Below are 20,032 nucleotides of genomic sequence, written 5' to 3' on the forward strand. Positions count from 1 at the left end.
GGTTGCACATACCAGCTCAAATCGCATTTGAGGTGCCAAGTTCACTGCTGCACGCCCTAGATCGATATACATGTTCTTTCAGAAAAAAAGAGAAGTGGGGAACCCAATGCACGACACATGCTCACAACAACATTGGATATGATATGTGTGTGATAATTGTTGCGTGGATATCGAGTGTCGCGGATGACAGAGCAGACAATGTTCAGTGCCGGTGTATGAGTGTAACATCCTGATGTTGCTTGGAGAATTCTCAATGGTATCCTTCCTTTCCTCTTCTGGCAGTCGTCCCATCGCCACATTTGGGAACGACGAAGAGACAGAACCAAAACAAAACAAAAAAATTGTTTGTTTACATGAGAGCAGAGTGAAAGTGCTGCCTTGGAATTGAAGGACACTCAACAAAAATACCGAAAGAGGAATATTGCCCAACATCCACCGCCGTTTTGCTCCCGATTTGCCAAGAGACACTTCCACAGACACACAGTGGTCATAGCTAACCTGAGCAGCAGTCATGCCTTTTGTGATTGAGGATTTCTTTGTGCTCTATGTTCTTCCTCTAATTATTCTCTGCATTATTCTCATTTTTTCCCACTATGTCATCAAATATCGTTCCTCCACATCCCCACCATCGGATGCCTCGCCCGCAAAACCGCTCTTCTACTTCTTCCCTGGGTACTCGCCGGAACGTGTCACCACCTCCCCGCCTCCCGATGTGCATCGCGCCCCGTACTCACCCCAACCTCCATCTCCTCACGATTGCGTCCCGCCGCCCGAACCCGACGGACGCGAACGCCCTGCGTCATCGCCCGCCCATGATGCGCCGCTTTGCTGCACGCTTCCCGACCAATCAGAGGAGAGATGGCTGAGGCTACAGGAGAAGGCCAAGCAGAGGACGCACGAGTTGGAGAGCGCCATCAACAGTCTAAGCGACTTCGAGGGTGCCTACAACCGCCTCAAGACGTGGCTGGGAGAGAAGGAGAGGATGACGTCGGTTCTTGGGCCGATCGGCGTGGAACCAGGCATTCTACGCAACCAGAAACTACAAGTAGAGGTGAGTTTACATATTTCCATATCCACCAAATTCCCATGGTCTATTACAGTCAACCATTCACTGTTGTATAGAGCTTAAGTATGGCTGTACTATATCTTCATTGAGACATTGAAAACATCATGTGATTTTAGTGTGGATTGGAACAGAAAACCTCATAGCCTTGAATGCACTGTCTAAAGTTCATGGCGCAGAAGGGTTTAATTAAGTCTGCATTCTTAATTCCTTACTGCTGTTTTTATTCACCATGATCATGTCTCATATATGTTTGCTGTAGAGAAAGTGTTCATCCCATGCTTTTTATCACAAATGATGTGGACAGCTTGCTTTTTGTTATATACACAAAAACGCAAACACATTTTCTTGGATTTACATTGTACCCAGTATGATTCCCATACTTTCAGAAGAATCAGAAATTCAAGGTTTCAAGACTTCCCACGCACTTTCAGTGGATTTCGTTTAATTGTGCGAAGCCCAAACTCGAGACACAAAACCATACCGATCTGCTAAAATAGTCTCTATTTGTCCTAGAGCCCCATGCTACAAGTGGAATTAAGGGTGTGTTTGACAGGGGTAATTGTAGATGTGGATGAGTTTGTTTACCTCAGATTTTGTGCTGTTCTTTGTGAATAGAAGTGGGGCCTATTGGAACTGGCTATCTCAAAAGCGGGCAAAATCATGTCGTGTACACTTGTACTGGAAGTACTTGGGGATACAAGCTGTAGGCCACATCAAGACACAACATTTCCCCTTTTCACTTCTAATACTGCCTTTGTGCTGGTCAGGTACCCCCCCCCCCCCCCCCCCCTGCTAAACATTGCTCAGAGCCTAACATCTTTTAAGTACCTTAGTGAATAAGGTGCTAATACCTTCCAGCAGATAATCCAGTCAACAAATATTCCCCCTTTTAATCTTGAGGATTAGGATTACAAGTCATTTAGGTTAGCACTAGAGACAGTTATATGCAGATTTCTTTCTTTCCCCCAGTAAGCAGTTTAAGTACAGGATTGGGGAGGTTAGAGCAGTGCATGCTAGGACAAATCATGAGACTGAGCAGAGAAAATGTATTATGTGTACTATAAACTCAAGTTGTAAAGTTATGTTTTCACTTTAAAAAGCAGATACAACTTGTAGCGGCCATTTTGTGTCTGAATGCTGCTTCAGCATTGAGCTATGTGTTGTAGTCAGTAAATGCCTGTCACTCTAAGATAACCACTAACCCACTGGGTACAGGATCCTGCTCAGACCTGTACACAGTCTATATGGGAATTTCAGAGCCTTTTGAGTGAAAGGATTGTTCCATTTAGTGCTATTAGCCATTCACACATGCTAACTCTAAAGCTGATCGAGTGTAACCTACCTGCACTTACGAAAATGTCTTTGAAGCAAAGTGTCAAGCAACAGAAGTCTGCTAATGACTTTACACTGACACAACAACTTTGTTGTAACTTACTCAAATTACTGTAAGTTACAACTTTCTGTGAAGTACAGAAAGCTGTTTTTAAAATGGCTACTATTGGGAAGGGGTGCTACATGTATATGACATCCTGCAAGTACTTGTGCCTCTGAACTTGTTTAGTTTTGAGGGTGAAGACAGTTAAAAAAGCATCTGTACCTGAATTCTTATGATTGTTTGTTCAAACAAACCAAATATGCCTGAGCAACTTTTGTAACCACAACTCTTAACTCACTCGTAAGCCATAGCAAAGCACCATTCCTCTTGTGGACTTTTCTTACTTTATTGGGGTCCTGCTCTCCCTGAGTGTCCGAGGGGCCGAGTAAATACAAATCTCAAAAACGATCAGAACGAGAGGGTCATTTGCAATGGATACAGAGTAGGGACAAAAGACATCAGAAAAGGGCCAATGATTATTTGACCATGATTGGGGTCAAATATTCCCCAGGCAAGTAGAAACTGCACAAGAAGAATTTGCCTGAATAGATGAGCAAATACATGTTGACAGTGTATTACTTGCCTCGCCAAATGTCGCAAGACATTTGGGGTTTATTTTCAAGATCGTGGCTTGTTGATTGTTTTGTTGTTGTTAGGGAAATTTCAAGTGTTGCTCCAATTTTTGTTAGATTTTTAAAGTGACATAATGCATCTTCATATGGAAATTCAAAGAATTTTTACTCGGATCATTCTTGTGAAACTTTATTTAGTAAAATACAGTGTATATTACAAAATGTATGTCCAATACTCTCCTGCTAGAGAAAAGTAAATTTTATTAGGGCAGAAGTTCCATTGTGAATGATGATCACACTGCATCTGTTGAATGATGGTACATATGTATTTGATAATACATGTACAGATGTACATCAAGCAATACTTTCACCAAAAAAAAAAACCCTCAAAGCCTACATTGCATAATTTTACTATAATGGGATGTCAACTTTTCAGTACAGACAAATTTGGGGGAGAATTTGCCAAAATGCCGTATAAGATAGTTTGATACATTGTAAGTAACAATATGCTAGAAGTGCATGGGCATATACAATATACGTAGATGGTTTTATCTCAAAGGGAAACTTGAGGAAATGCTCACTTTGTCACTCTCCTCCACAGGTCCTCCAAGAGGAGTTCGCCGCCCACGAGCCTCAACTTGAGCATCTCCTCGAGGCCGCCCAAGCCATCGCGGAGAAGCAGGACCCGCACGCCCGTGACACCTCGCCCGTCCAGCGCCAAGCAGACGAGCTCAAGAACACGTGGGACACTCTCAAGGGTCGCCTCGACGACCGCGAGGGCCAGATTGACGACGTCCTCCGCGAGAGCGAGCGCTTCCACGATACCCTTCAAGACTCCTCTGACTGGCTCCTCGACTTCAGGAACAAGATCTCCAACCTGGCCCCCATCAGCAACAGTCCTGATGTCGTCAGACAACAGATGGAAGAGACTAAGGTTGGTGGCTGGTTTCCAGATGAAGCAATAGAGAAAAAAAAGAGATTTAATTCTTATAAATGTTTGAGATGAATGTAGCTTCGTAGAGAGAGAGAGAGAGAAAGAGAGAGAGAGAGACAGTCTGATAGATAGATAGAATGTAGATAGAGAGATAGACAGATAAGGTAAATACATAAGTAGATAGATAGACAGATAGATTTAGAAATATTAAATAGATATGGAGTTTGAAATATTAGATAGATTTAGATAGCTTTAGATTTTGAAATATCAAATAGATATGATTATGGAGTTTGAAATTTTAGATAGATATAGATATTGAAATATGTGATATTATACTCTTGTTCAAGTCATGTAGGAGGATGTTCAGAGGTAAAATTAAGTGGGAGGGCCTCTTCAAGTAATTTATCAATTGTCTTGATATCTCTTACACTGTATTTTGATTGTGTCGTGGACTAGAATGTGTGGAATGTGTTGTGTTCTTTGAAAAAGATGTCTTTACATGTACCTGCATTGTGAACTGACATTTTAAGCCATCATTCTGAACGTTTGTAATTCCCTCCCGCATTTCGGCACACCAACAGAACCTACAACGCGAGGCGGAGAGAAGAAAACCGCAGCAAGACACGCTGACAGAATGCCACCGACAGCTGACGTCCCTGAACCCCGAACTCACTGCCAAGGCCGAGGTCACGCTCAAACTGGAAAGCGTACAGACGCCGCTCAATGATCTCTGTCGCAAACTGGGTAAAGTCTCCTTGCCTTGGCTTCTACGGGTGACTAGCGATATAACAGAGTCAAACAATATCAAAATTTTGTTATGGCCTAATGAATGAAGTATTTCTGAATAGTAATATGTGGACATAAATTTTTACTTCATTAGATGAAATTTCAATATGACTATGTTGATTATGATGGGAGCACACTGCACTTGTGTGAACAGTCAGCAAAATTAAAAAACTCATTTGTTTCGTAATCGTCTAAATGGTGACAATTTCCACTTTAGCAATATTATAAAATGGAGATACAACATGTAGATAAGCTCAGAATGTGATGAACATGAGGGTTTATGTGGTAAGAATGATCTTCCAAGGCCTGAGTTAGCAATGGAGAATGTTCATTTGTCATAATATCGTTCTGCATGTCCACATTTTTCAAGAGTTGTGTTCTTGATATGTATGGTTTGTCAAGAAAGCATACGAACGATGTCTTGACTCTCCTCTGTAATCGATTTGCTAATCTCTCGCAGATGAGCGTCAAGGCAAGCTGCAGGCTGCCCTCCTCCAGTCGCGCGACTTCGAGGAGTCATTTGGAACCATGCAGCGCTGGCTGGATGGTAAGGACAAGGAGCTGGGCCAGTCCAAGCCCATCTCGGCCAAGCCGGAGATCCTGCGCCGCCAGGTCGTAGAGCATGAGGTAAGGGCGTGTCCGTAATGATTGCTCTTCTTCATCTCTTCTTTCTCCTCATTCCACATCTCCCATTTGCTGATTGATACAAGTGTACTTTTGCTTCCTTGTAGGTGATAACTTCCATCTTTATTCAATTTCACATGCATGTACCACATGCCAGTGGCATACATATACAATGTACAGTATGAAATGAATGGATGTTGAGTTGTCAGCAGAAATATAAAAGGGATAACCTTTGACACTTTGCGTTTTTTCTTTCATTCTCACATGGCTATTTACTGTACTACATGTATGTACTGAGATTTGATGTGAATATGAAACGTACAACGTATCTTGACAAGGCAGTCGTACAGTACATGATTTCAATGGCAAAAACTCCTCACTTGAAAATATGCCACACCAGGGCCCCATGTCATAAAAGATAGTAGGATAGCAACTCTTGCTGGAATGGCAACTTCCAATAGCAACAGCCAATCAGGAAGCTGGATTCTTGACATTACCATGGCAATGGCCATTCCAGCGAGAGTTGCTATCATATCAACTTTTTATGAAATGGGACCCAGATGTATTGTTACATACCCATTCACTCTCCTATGCCCTCCCTGCCCTAATTTGTCACCAAACAACAGGAGATCCCCAAGGAGATTGTGAAGCAGGTGTACACCTACGAGCGCATGCTGGAGAAGATTGACGCCCTGAAGGAGGAGGCGGACGGCCCCTCGGAGAAGAGCGCCCTCCAGGCTAAGCGCGACCAGCTGCAGAGCAAGTGGAACTCGGTCAACGACCGCGCCACGCAGCGCGGCGAGCGCCTCAAGGACGCCAGCGACAAGGCCAAGACCTACACAGACGAGCTGAACCAGTTCCTGCCGTGGCTGCGCAGCGCTGAAGACAGGCTCAGCTCACTGGGACCGGTCACCGCCAAACCAGCCGTGGTCAGGAGACAGTACGAGCTCATCAAGGTACTTATATCAGAAGGGATGTATACCAGGAAGAACTCTCCCTTCCTTATCTCTTTCTCTCTCACATCTCACCTTTTCTCTCTCTCTCTCTCTCTCTCTCAGGTAGACCTCTGTATAATGTGGCCACAAAAGTACCTCTGCCAAGGAGATTATGTGTTTGCAAGTGTTAGTTTGTTCATCTGTTTGCAAAATAACTCAAATTTAAGTTACAAATGGATTCGGACGAAATTTTCAGGATAAGTCGATAATGACACAAGGAACAGATGATTACCGGGTACATTTTGGTAGTGTTCCAGAGCACAAGCTTGATGTAGTACTGGTACGTAGGATGGAAATGACAATATGGGTGGAAATAGCCGCTTGGTGGAGGTCTGCGCTCTCCAAGTGATTCTCTAGTTTATTGTGCACTCACATTGTACATGCTTGCGTTACAGATGAAGCATGGCTATTCATCTTCCATACCTCTTTCGTTCTCTCGCAACAGCAACTGCAGGAAGATATCGACAACCACCGCGACCACCATGAAGCCGTCAACAACACCGCCGACCAGCTCATCTCGAGGACCGACGTCGACCACCCCTTCATCCAGGACCAAGTAGTGGAGGCCAACAAGAGATGGGATAACCTCCAGACCGGTGAGATTTTTTTTTTTTTTCAGAGACAAGTTCTTCCAGTTGCCATGAGATTTTTTTTTTCAGAGACAAGTTCTTCCAGTTGCCATGACAGCAGAATGATGCAGCCGATGTAAACATTGAAAAAGGAGGAGCTTTGTTACAACTGTATATGAAATTGCACATTTCTGTGTAGAATGGGGTGATTTTCATTGCTGTGTATGGAAAAGGGCTGCATGAATAAGATCTTGCCAATTTGAAGTAACAGAAACAGTTAACTTTGTTTTATTCAAAATGAAATTCAGCATAACCTAGTCATGACATGATAATTGTTTTTATTTTTTCTTGATACATTTCAGTGAGTGTGTGTGAATGTGATGGAATGGGTGAGTACAGAGGATGATGATGATGATGATGACAGTGTTCACTTGACCCTTGACCCCCACTTCACCCTTCTACGACCCCTTTACAGAGGTGCAAGAGCAGATGGGGGTCTTGGAGGACTTCCACGGCCGCCTCTCGGACTTCCACGACACCGTCAACACCTCGCAGGTCACCCTGGCCAACTTCGAGGAGCTGCTGGCGTCCCACAATGCACCGGGCCAGATGGACCCGAAGAACCTTGACAAGCTGAAGGTACGATGACCTTTGACCCTTTGTCAGTGTTGTATGACTGTGCTTTTGACATGTTTGGCTCATCTTTTTTTTTCCTCAAGATACTGTAATGCATGTGCACATTCATGAGCATGATGTATTTTAGTCCTATAGCTACATTGTACATTACAAGAGTACACTGTAAGTGGGACAGGGCTACACGTATGTGATAGATTTCCTGTAATACTGAAAAATACAAAATTAACCTGGGGTTTTCATCGTCTGGAAACAGCTGATCAGAGCATGTCCGTTAGTAGTGTACTTGTACATCAATTTCTCCTTGCTTGTGCGTGTGAGTGTAAATAATGCTACAACGCATGCCTTTCAATTATTTTGCTGATAAGATGATGTGCAAAATTTGGGATGATATGGAATTCCAGTAACACCAAATTACTGAACGTAATAATCCCCTCTGTAAAACAGGAAAAGCAGTAAAGTGTTGTTTGCATTTGAAGCATTTATGTTTCAATGAATGTGGGTTTGTGTAACCAATGAATTTATTGCAAAATCAAATCTCAGACACGGAAAAGCATTTACATAAGATGGAGCATTCCATTGTGATATTCACCTATCTATTCCCATGGTCTGTCCCGTTTATCAAGGCCCTCCAAGACGAAGTGGACGGCTTGGAAGAAACCATCGTCCAGGTGCAGGACAACAGCAGCGGCCTGATGGCTGCAGCGCCCTCGCGGGCCGACACCACCATGGTCAACGACGATGTGGACAACGTGGTCAAGCGCTACCAGAAGCTGAAGGGCCTGGTCAAGGAGCGCTATGGCCAGATGGAGGCCGGCAACCAGGAGCTGAATTCCTTCCATGTAAGAGTTGACCGGTGTCCCCATTTTGTCCCCCTCGGGCACCCCACCCCACCCTGTCCCCTTACCCTGTTATAAATGTCACTGTCCTTTCCCAACTGCAAACTAGACTGTATAGTTACTCTTTCTCTTGCAATTCTTTGGATTCATTTGATGGCTGTGAGTAGATTGCAATGGCCGAGTTGCTCCTCATGTCTTGGTGGTTTCTTTACACCATTGCACATTCCCTTTCTTTCTGTAATACAGGCCATTCCTCATCTGTTGCTATGATGACATTGACAATGACTTGATGATGCATTTACTGCATAATAGGATGAGGAGATTATATGAGAAGGAGAAGAAAAATGAAAATGAATAGCAAAGGACAGCTTGCTTTGTCCATCAATGAAGTTTTTTTTTTTTGACTGTTGACAATACTACTACCTTAGGTGGAGATTTTGACCAATGTTAAAATCACTTGCTCCCATCTAGTGCAGAGCAAAATATCTAGAAACCACTCCTCTTCTTTTTCTTTTTAATGAATGCCTGATTTCACTGTTTTCCACCCATCCAGTCCATGCTGAACGACTGCCAGTTCCAACTTGGTGAGGCAGAAGAGACTCTGGATAAGATGGACCCCGTTGCTAGGGACCTCGACACACTCGGCGCCCAGAGTGAAGAGATTGATGTGAGTCTTACCTCAAAGTTCACAAAAACACAAATGTCTGCAGTTTTTGAAGCCACTGTGGTGTGCAGCAATATGTTCATATTGTATCCAAGTAGAGACACAACTAGACATACATGTACATGTATAGATAGCTAGGTATGCAATAGAATTGATGCAACATGTATTATGAGTTGCACACATCCAAGGAATACATTAGTACTGGTAGGACAACATTGTATAGTAAAACTTTACAGATGTTTTGTCCTCTATTTTTTTAGAGATGGTTCCATATACTAGTAGTTCAGATTGAAGTTCAAAGATCAAATCAATCATACCAAATCATTGTTTGCTTTGTATTGTTTTACACATCAGTAAAATGGAGATTACTGTCTGCACACACACGATAGAGACTTTATTAATACACATGTGAACAACTTGTTAGTCTTGACTTTAAACCTCCTTTCGCATCAATATCGCAGAGATACCAGCTCAGGCTGGAGGACATCAAGAAGAAGCTCCTGAGCGCCGACCGCGTCTTCCGCGACATCATCGACCGCGGCTACCTGACCGACTCCGAGGGCTTCCGCGAGCAGCTGGACAACCTCAACAAGCGCTGGGCCCGGCTGAGGGATCGCGCCAACAAGCGCAAGGAGGAGATCGACCGCACCACGGCCCGCATGCAAGACCTCAAGCACACCATGGGCGAGGTCGATGACCTCCTCACCAAGGCTGAGACGGCGCAGATGACGCAGAAGCCCATCGGCGCCGACGTGGACACCGTCAAGCAGCAACAGAAGGAGTTCAAGACCTACATGAGGAACTTTGTGGAACCGTTGGTACCGAGGTTGAGGGAGGCCAACCGCGTGGGCCAGAACCTGGTGCAGAGTGCGGCGCCACGCGTGGGCACCCACCTGCTTGAGTCGGAGCTGGAGGCAATGAACGACAGATGGAACAGGCTTCATGCACAGGTAAGGGGGGCACAACTCTCATTCCACAGTGTATTTTCTGTCATAGTCAAGAAATGGGTACTGAATCATTAATTTCATTACAATGTATTTATGTTTGTAGCTACAAGTGTACTATGGGTTGCTGTCTCTTTATACTGTACTAGCTGTTATCACGTTGACAGGTTCAAAGTAACACTATGCAAATCATGTTGCCCCTTCTTGAACCTGAGATGTGCATTCCATTTCTTTACACTGACAATCAAATGCAATAATTCTGTACTTGTGTATGTCCACATTTTCTGGAAATAAATGTCATTGAACTGAATGGAGGTGAGGTACAGCCGTAACTGGGAGTGGTCTGCATTTCTCAAGAATATAATTGAAAAAAAGAATACATAAGTGCTTTTGTTTCTGATTATAGCCATCCTGCCTCAGTGGAAATCATGCAGCTATCCCTTTTCAGCTGTGTCTAGTAGTATTGTCATAGTGAGCCAGAGGTAAAGTCTCAAGCTTCTCTGGGGATGTCTGAAGATATTGTATTTAACCCGCTGAAGTCTAGTCCCGAGTATTGTACGTGTCTATGGGAATATGTGTCGTAGCAAAGTTAGGCCATCCTTCATGGGTTAAGATACATTGTACAAATGTACATTAAAATTCTCAAAATTTGCATTTTTGTCCACAGAACTCAGATCGCGAGGCGAAGCTGAACGAGGGCCTCCTCCGATGCGGCAAGTTCCAGGAAGCCCTGCAGTCCCTCTTGGGCTGGATCGGGGAGACTGAAGACCTCGTCTCCAAGCAGAAGGACCCCTCCTCGGACTACAAGGTGGTCAAGGCTCAGCTCTCAGAGCAGCAGGTGAGGGGTCAAAGGTCAAAGCACTTTGAGAGGGAGTTTGGAGTTCTGCAGTTTAATGACACATACGTACACCGAGAATGATAGTATATATTTGATGAAAATGTGATAAAGACACTTTCAGCGTGAGCAAGAATACATTAGTGTCCCATTAGAAGGGCTTACCAATCAAACAGTGAACATAGTATTTTTTGGTGGAAGTTTCAAACTTAAATTTCTGTTGCTCAAACGTATTATCGTACTAGTATATCGTTCACAACTTACAGTCAATTACACTGTACACCTGAAGATGAAATGCAGTGAAGAGGCATTAAAAGGGAAAAATAAATGCGATCATGATAAAGTATGAAGACAATTTGGGAAAGGATGCAAGGAGATTAAAAAGTAGAGTATTGATCAGTTTACTGATAGAGCACTGGAGTTTAGATAAATGGAAAAAAAAGTGAGACATAATAAGAATGGAACATAATGAGATGAGTTAAGTTGTCTTTCTGTGGTTTGTCGTAGCTTCTTGACCGCCTGATCACCGACCGCGAGCCGAGCGTCGACGCCCTGAAGGAGATGGGTGAGCAGCTCTCGCGGGTGTCAGAGCCCCAGGACCGCATGCGCATCCAGCAGCAGCTGTCCGATCTGGAGCGGAGGTGGCGGGCACTAGTGGACGCCGTGCGCGACCGCCGCGCCAAGCTGGAGCAGACCGAGAAGACGGCCAAGGAGTTCCACGAACAGATCGCACCGCTGACCGAATGGCTGGACGCCACCGAGCGCACCCTCAGCTCTCAGGAGCCAGTCAGCACGGACAAGGCGCAGATCCAGCGACAGATCCAAGAGCAACAGGTGAGTGAGTGCCGCCGGAGTCGTCTCCATGACGACGGAAAAACAAAAAATTAAAAGTGGTGCCGTGTATGCACTAATCGATGCATCTTTGCATGTGTGTTTCTCCAAGTTGACAAGCATGAAACAGTCATGTACAATGTACTCTACAAGTCAAGTTAAACAAGGCAATAACAAAACCGTAGTGCACAAGCTGCAGCAACACTTTGACTGTCATCTACTATACTTTATACAAGATCTGTGTTGTTGTAGAGGTATGTGTTCCTATCTTGTTTTTGAATAGGAAATGACACATAATAATAGTACCATTCCCACAAAGAATGTTGATACTCTTACACATGCACTACGTATTAAGGTAGTGTGCTGAAAGGTGAAAAATAATACCCTATTACATCATAATATCAGGGGTTAGACAGCATTTTACATTTCCCCATTTCCCTGCATTCCCTCTTTTCCTGTATACACTTATATATTTCCCGATACATCTCTGTCATTTTCCCTTCAAAGTTTGTTGCCTTATTTCCCTACCTTATCCTTTGCTTTACTCCCCTGACTGTTCATATAAAAAAGAGAAAAATATAGTATGTCCCTTTTTTTATGTGCTGGTGACTATTATGTGCTTTTACCATTTTACACAAGATGCCATAGGAGGTATTCCACATACATGCACCTCCCTTTTTTTCTTTTTTTTTTTAAAAGATGTACTCAACCCCCATTATATTCGCTTAGTCAGAAACTATACAAACTGCCAAGTGTATTTCAAGGTGTGTAAAATGCGTATATCATAAAATATGGTATGTATGAACAATGTGCAATGTTTTTTAGTGCTGTACAGTATATTGTACCAGCTTGACTCTCAAGCGCTATGGCGATTCTTTTCTACTGTGTATATTTCTGACTCTGAAAGCAATACCCCCTATTCCTTTGTCCATCTCTGAAGAGTTCTTTGCTTCCCGGTAAACTTTAGTCAATTCTGGTAGTCGAATAACACTTGAGAAAATAATACTAATCCGGCCATACCCCCTACCAATGAATGGCATCCCAATGATTATCAGGCGCTAGTGAAAGATGTTGAAGACCATGCGGCTGATGTGAAGAAGACGGATGATATCGGCCAGAGGCTCCTGGAGATGGTAGGGCCCGTAGAGCAAGAGGTTCTCGAGAAGCGGCTGGATGGCGTGGAGAAGCGCTACGACAACCTCCGCGAGAAGGCCGCCCTAAAGCAGGGCGACCTGGACCGGGCCCTGGCCAGCAGCCGGGTGTTCGGCGATAACGAGGCCGCCCTCTTGAAGTGGATGACGGAGACGGAGCGTAAGCTCAGCCGCCCCGAGCCCGTCTCGATCCACCCCGAAATCGTCGAGCGCCAGCTGGCTAGCCAGACGGTATAACAATCCCTTCCAAAGCCACGGTGTTGGTTTCTTATGTATTTTGATGGATTTCACCCACACCAGCTTCTTTCGACTAACCTTCCCTGTAGCCTTGGCTGGCTGGGAAATCGTCTTCTATCATCTTCTTTTTGTTTTGGGCTCACCATAGTATGTCTAACAGGTTTCACATTGGTGATTTTGGTTTCCGTGGTGATGGGATGTACGTCTGTCTCCCGCTTTCTTTGATAATCAAGTCACAATCCATAACTTGCTGACCCATACACAGATGATCACATGTACATTTGTACACAGTTTTTCCATTCGTCATATTCGTTCATGGTATTTATTTGCAGGCTCATCATGTGTATAGCAGAATGTTGCACCACACCGATCACATAACGCCATCTTAACGACATTATGTTTACTATGAATTATCCCAGATGTATGTGTATACAGGTATAACTAAATTTGTTGGCCAGTTATGTCGAAAGCTTGAGCACAATTTTAGGGACCAAATTATGCCTGCAATGGCAGTGTGTCTTTCTGCACACGTTGTAGATCGTATACTTTGTGCAGTGCACTGGGTAATCATATTAACCACAGTGAACTGTTAGTTCTAGTTTAATTTAATGTGAATTACAGTGCATATGATTAAACATACTAATGTATTTCTTGTCATTGAGTATTTGGTAGATGCTAATCACTTGACATCTACACTGATGTTACATTTTGACACCAGAGCTTCAGAGTAAAATTATCAGATGTAGCATTCATATCAGTACCATGAAGAGGAGCATCCTATAAAGTGTTAGTTTCTAATACACATGTAGTGTTAATGCAGCTTGGTGTCTTGCTTGTAGTGTTTTGAGAGAAAGACACAAAAAGACTTCATATAACATCATTTGGTATGAAAGAACGGAGATCACTTTAGTGTAAGCATACTCAACCACATGGGGGAGCTGGTAAAACGCCTGGCGTAACAGTGCATATCTAGTGCTTTGCCGACATGCTGTATACATGTTGCCTCATTCTCACAATGTATCAACATGCAGAGGGTTATAGCTGTGAAAGAGTTATTGTTGCATTTCACTGTGTTATTTAATGTCATGGTTCATTGTATGCTGGGCACTGCTGTGCATAGCAACACATTAGCACAAAAGATGGTATAAGGGTAGAAAATGTACATACACTTGTACATGGGCACATGTTGGAAGATTACATTTATATAAAGAAAAACAGAAAGAAGAGAGATAAAGCTAGATAAACTTTTGGAAGTAGACAAAGGAAGATTAAGAAGAAGAATGTCTTTGTGAATTATATGTAAGTGACAAGGTAGAGAATAGAAAATATACACGTGTTGCAGAAGATTTAAAGAACTACAACAGAAAAGTGAAAGAGAGAATGATAAATGTACAGGATTACTTCTGAATGTACACAAGAGAGTTGAAAATGAGCAAATCATTATCTTGAGAGTGGAAAGATATGAGATAAAGTATGCTGAGAGGACAAAGAATAATACAAGAGAGACAGAAGAGAGAGAGAGAGAGGTGAATATATTTCGTGTGGATGGATGATATCAGGAGGTTTATGATCATGATTGTGCTGCAACTTTTTTCGAGTTTTTAAACCCATCTGGCAAAGACGTGTTGGGCAAATGTGGTTCATCTGGGATTTATTGTTGATGATATCATGGAGTATTTTGTTGTTGTCGTTCATTTTTCATGTAATACAGTACAGGCCTTGTCATATGACACTTGCTAATTTTCACATTTGTTTAAATACAGTTATACAGTATGCCATGATTCGCAACTTTACATGTACAACTTGTACAAGTCACTTTTAATTCCGCATGACGATCTTTTGCAAGAGAAATGCATGTGCATGAGTGTAGTCATGTAGTGTTATGACATAGAGGTAATACGGTATCTCTCCTCTCATCTATGTTGGGTTCAACTCATTATGTATCAGGCCTTGTCAATATTGCATGTGACTTTCATAGAATGATGTGCATGCTTCCAGATGGAAAGTGATATTTTTAATCTGCATGTTATTCAAGAGACACTTTAAAGCCCAAACATGGATTTTGAAAACCACATGGTCCAAAAGACAACACCACCATACAATGTATAAAGCTTTTGAAGGAAGATACACATCATATAACAAGTGATGAGGCTAAAAATTTCCTGAGACTAAAATGTTTGTACACAGTATTGCTGCATATCTCATCATAAAGTTTTGGTTTATTTCTTTCAAAACACCTTTTCATTGCAAAAGCTATGTTTGGGCTTTCTGAAGAGTCAGTTAATAATTCATTCTGTAGCATATTATGCCAACATCGCAGAATTACATGGTCTATAGAGTAGTACAATATGCGAATGCTACTGTTGGTACTGATAAACATGTTTTGAATGAGAAGTGATTTACGGACTCAATCCCTTAGCATTCAAAGGTATGTCTTTGTAAACTTAAGGTGCAGTATGTAGGGATGATAATGTTTTGTAATTTAAATCATTTTAATGTTATTTAGATGTTTCTTCATGGTAGATTATCTAACTTGAACTTGAGATTTTCTCTTGTTTTTTGCTGTGATGTAGATAGTAATGATAATAATAATAATAATTAGACAAATTTGTATAGCGCAGCTACTATGTAAATATACTCTACTGCGCTGTGATGTAACAGAGCTCCTGTCACTGATTAGACACACGAAAATAAATAACAAATTTATGTATGTACATGTATGTATGTAGTAATGTATGTGTGTGTACTCTAACGATTGATGAACTTTCAGCACACTTATTTATTTGGGATACTTGATTGCACTTTTAACTGCACACAACTACTAAGACATTGCAGTGGTCAATAACTGAACAAGTACATAATTTACTTATTGTAATGTACGAACAGCATACATGTACTTGTACAATATACATTTGTACCTGTAAGTGTTAAGCTCTACACCAAATGATATCTGCCATTTCACAGTGCTTCAAACTTGTGTATTTCCATTTGTGTTGTTTGCAAAAAAGAAAAAATCTTTCACCAAAATCTCTGTGTTTGGTTGATATACTTTTACATCCATCAAATGTACATACAATGCACTTTCTCATTCTTGTACTTGAACAAAACCTTTTCCACTCGGGCCAGAGTAGAGTGTTGTCATTTCATTTGTGGGAATATTTCTTCTAATCCAGTATTTCCAATCCCCATTGTGATTTCTTCCCGTGCAGCAACTGCACGCTAGCGTACAGGAGAAGCAGCCGGAGATTAAGAAAGTTCTCACTGATGGACAGGAGCTTCTCAGGCAATGCACAGGTAACCAAATGTGACAATTTTCCCCCTTTGAGTCCAAGCTGTCATGGACATGTCAGACTCACACTCATGCATTCTCCAATGAAACGTAAATTCCGTTGTGAATCCCGTTGTGAATACAGTCCCAGATCTGTTTCTGCAGCCTCTGGATTCTGAAAACTGCTCATCAATACATATACATGTACAGTGTAGCTCGTTGAGAAAAAATGTTTTCACCGGTGAACCAAGCTTTTAACTGCTACTTGTTCAAGTTTAGTTGATGACATTTACATTTTTGGAAAAAAGGAAATATACAAATGTACATCTATAAATTACTAGATATTCAACTGTATGACAAAATACATGAATATACACTGTGTATGTGTGAAAGATACAATGTATGAATGACATGATATGATGAATATGATATGAATTAACATAAAACGTATCTCAGTCATGTGTTCCTTTGTGACCTCTGACTTTAATGACACACAAAAAAAATATGTATGGTGTCAAATGAATCTATTGTGAGAGCCTGGCACATTATTTGGTAGATATTATTGATGATTTATACCACAATGGTGTTTGCTTATCATCTTTGCCATTATCATTGTTTTCTCATCTCCCCCCCTCCCCCCACGAAATCTGTCGCTCCCACAGGCAAGGAGATCATCGACGTCCAGCACAAACTGGACAACATCCGTGACCGCTACGACGGTGTGCTGGGCAAGAGCGAGGAGCAGCTGTCGCAGCTGCAGCAGGCCGTGCCGCTGGCCAACGACTTCAACCGCACCCAGAAGGAGTTCGCCGACTGGCTGGGCAAGGCGGAGAGGGACCTGCAGAACTTTGACCCGTCGGCCAGCACCGCGGCCCAGAAGGCCATGCAAGAGGTACATTGGATGGGCATGGCTTGGTGATGTTTTGCCCCTGTGACACGCGTTGGACAGAGTGTCAGAGGCATTGATACATGTACTACCTACAAGTACATTATTTGTAATTACAAGGCTTTGGAAGAATCAAGTTTCTGTCTTGTTAAGGCTTTTGCATCAACTCGTTGTTTCTTTTTGGCTTGATATTTTTTTTCTTTTTTGTTTGCTTTTCACTGTTGTTTTCCATGACCTTTTCAGGTAAAAACAAAACCCACAAACACATAAAAAAAAACCTTCAATACCAAAGTACAGTGTACATTGAGCTTTAAATGTATGTGTACATTTATTGCTGTCAATGTCAGGGAAATTTGGTAAAGAGCAAATTTGAAATTTCACAAAAGGATTTGAGAAGAGGACAGAATTACGAGGAGAGTAAAGCGTAATATTCAGTATCTGTCTAGGCAACACTTAAAGTGTAAGATTAGTACATGAATGTCTTTGTGCAGATGGCCTAAGAAATGAAGATGTGATAGATTATTTCCAGACAAATTTTATTGTAAAAACAAAACATCGACAAAACAGTCATCTTTGCATGTCTATCAGAAATTGCAAGCGGAGATCGACCGGCACCGCCCCACCCTAGGGGAGCTGAATGAGAAGGGAACCCGTCTCATCGAGCTCAGCCCCGGTCAGGGGGCGGCGGAGATCCGACAGCAGCTCAACGACGACAACCAGCGCTTCAACGAGCTCGCATCCCGCACCAAGGACATCGAATATCAGCTCAGTGCTGCCCTCGACGGTGCTCAGAAGGTAATGGTTGCAGTCCCAGGGTTTTTGTGGCATTTCAGTGTTGCTCTTACGAGCAGTGCATTAGTCTCAATGCACAGGGATTTCATGTTGTGTTTTATCGCCAACGGTTTGTTTTAAACCCCTCATGTACATGCATTACTTGCTGTATTAACACTACCAGTACTTCCGGCAACCAAGTTTTACACTAGTTAAATGCCATTTTAAGATCATACACTGTTGGAGAATGTGCAGTTGATTTATGGCACAGTCAAGCATTGCCAAATAATCATCATTTAATTCTGATATGGAGAGCAAATGTAATAATTCCAACAGGCATAGCAACACAGAATGTACAATTCTTCTTCTAACAAATGTTGTCAGAGAAGTCACTTCAGAATCTAACAGTCTTTTAGAGCATTGTGGATGCATTCATCGGATTTTAATTTTCCATGACATACAATGTAGTTTTGTGTCAGGCATAGATGTAGACATTTGAAACTCCAGAACTGCTAGAAGGAATATCTAATGGAAACATACCGTAATGTGTTAAGATGTACGAGAGAAACATCTTAGTTGCAGTGGGGGTTGACTGTTTTTGATAGTCTTGCATATGTCTGACACCCTACATTACACTAACATGTGTATGCTATGTGTATGCTGGTGTATCATTAAGTAAATTCATTTCGGTTGTTGCAGGTGCAAGAGAGTATGGACGGCCTGCTGTCATGGTTGAATGACACGGAGAGACAACTTGATAATAGCTCCAGGGAGACCATCAGCGTTGACCCCGATGGCGTGAGGGCGCAACTCAAGAAGGCAAAGGTCAGTAATCTTACACAAAATAATGCAACTCACTGTATTCCTACCACATTGTACAACCAGTCACTTACTGGAAAGAAATCTAAATATGAAGTGATTGGATTTGGCATCAGGTTTTGGTCACTTTTTTGAAAGTGTTTTTTTGATTGGTATCGATAGGCCCTACAGAATAGTCAGTTCACAAGCAGATCAATTTTCATACCTTCTCAAGAGAGTGTCACCATCCCTGCTGTAGCATTAAAATGCCGTGCTTCTTTTGACATTTGAATCTCAGTTTCTCTATACTTTTGACATGATTATTACATGTTAAAATGCCCTAGTGTGCCACTCTAGATTGTGTCAGGTGTAGTTACAAACTCTATCTCATTTCCTCTTTGACACAATACTGGCCTCCCCAGCATTGATTAAAGCAGAGAAATACATGTAGACCTGGGGGGTGTTTCATAAAGCTGTTCGTAAAGTTACGAACAACTTACAAGCGACTGGTGATCAGTTCTGATGTGCTATACTTATATAGCACATCAATACTTATTTCAATAATTCAGCACAAGAACTGATCACCAGTCGCTCTTAAGTCATTCGTAACTTTACGAACAGCTTTATGAAATAGGGCCCTGGGCTTCAGTTGTTTCAGTTGTGCAGTGATTTTGCATCCACTTTTCATATGACAATAACAGGCCATTGACCGTGAGATCATGGGCAAACAGAGTCGTGTCCAGGACACGCTGGGCGCGGCCGAGAAGCTGATCGAGCAGACGTCCGACCCGCGACAGCGCGCCCGCCTCGAAGACCAGGCCAGGCAGCTGCGTGGCAAGTTTGACGACCTCTCGGGCAGGAGCGCCGACCGCGTGGAGGCTCTGGAGGAAGCGCTGCCGCACACGCTGCAGTTCAACGAGGCCCATGACGAGCTCGTCAGCTGGCTGAACGACATTGAGGGAGAGCTGAAGTCGCTGAAGCCGCCAGGCCTGGACGCAGAGGAGATCCGCAAGGAAGTCGACAACAACAGGGTTAGTCTAATTGTCTGCAAGACTTACAGTGGAAATCTTATTTCCTTGCCTGTATATGCAAAGAATACTGTAGGACCTACCACTCTTTTACCAAAGAGTACTGTTACAACTTGCACTGCATGGTAATGTGAAATGATATCAAGGTATCACATCAAATACCAATAGACAATACAAACAACACAAATTTTTCTTCACACTCTTTATAATGATGGATTTACGTCAA

The 20,032-nt window shown here is 42.5% G+C and overlaps 1 protein-coding gene across 1 annotated transcript in view; it reads left to right on the forward strand.

Annotated features, from left to right (window-relative positions):
• Positions 1–496: 496 nt before the first annotated feature.
• Positions 497–20,032, forward strand: part of LOC139716140 (microtubule-actin cross-linking factor 1-like) — a 43,366-nt gene continuing 23,830 nt past the window's right edge. The window contains exons 1-18 of the mRNA XM_071627700.1: positions 497–1,051; positions 3,615–3,947; positions 4,529–4,691; positions 5,194–5,360; positions 5,984–6,313; positions 6,798–6,948; positions 7,397–7,560; positions 8,181–8,396; positions 8,947–9,060; positions 9,519–10,007; positions 10,669–10,839; positions 11,344–11,670; positions 12,723–13,049; positions 16,265–16,349; positions 16,986–17,215; positions 17,798–18,004; positions 18,680–18,805; positions 19,480–19,809. Coding sequence (XP_071483801.1) covers positions 512–1,051; positions 3,615–3,947; positions 4,529–4,691; positions 5,194–5,360; positions 5,984–6,313; positions 6,798–6,948; positions 7,397–7,560; positions 8,181–8,396; positions 8,947–9,060; positions 9,519–10,007; positions 10,669–10,839; positions 11,344–11,670; positions 12,723–13,049; positions 16,265–16,349; positions 16,986–17,215; positions 17,798–18,004; positions 18,680–18,805; positions 19,480–19,809 — 4,470 coding nt within the window. The 5' untranslated portion in view covers positions 497–511. The remainder of the gene's footprint in view (positions 1,052–3,614; positions 3,948–4,528; positions 4,692–5,193; positions 5,361–5,983; positions 6,314–6,797; positions 6,949–7,396; positions 7,561–8,180; positions 8,397–8,946; positions 9,061–9,518; positions 10,008–10,668; positions 10,840–11,343; positions 11,671–12,722; positions 13,050–16,264; positions 16,350–16,985; positions 17,216–17,797; positions 18,005–18,679; positions 18,806–19,479; positions 19,810–20,032) is intronic.

Source organism: Diadema antillarum, unplaced genomic scaffold, assembly GCF_040938485.1.
Source record: "Diadema antillarum isolate AM-2024a unplaced genomic scaffold, OU_Dant_1.0 scf00000061, whole genome shotgun sequence".
Taxonomy (NCBI): Eukaryota; Metazoa; Echinodermata; class Echinoidea; order Diadematoida; family Diadematidae; genus Diadema; species Diadema antillarum.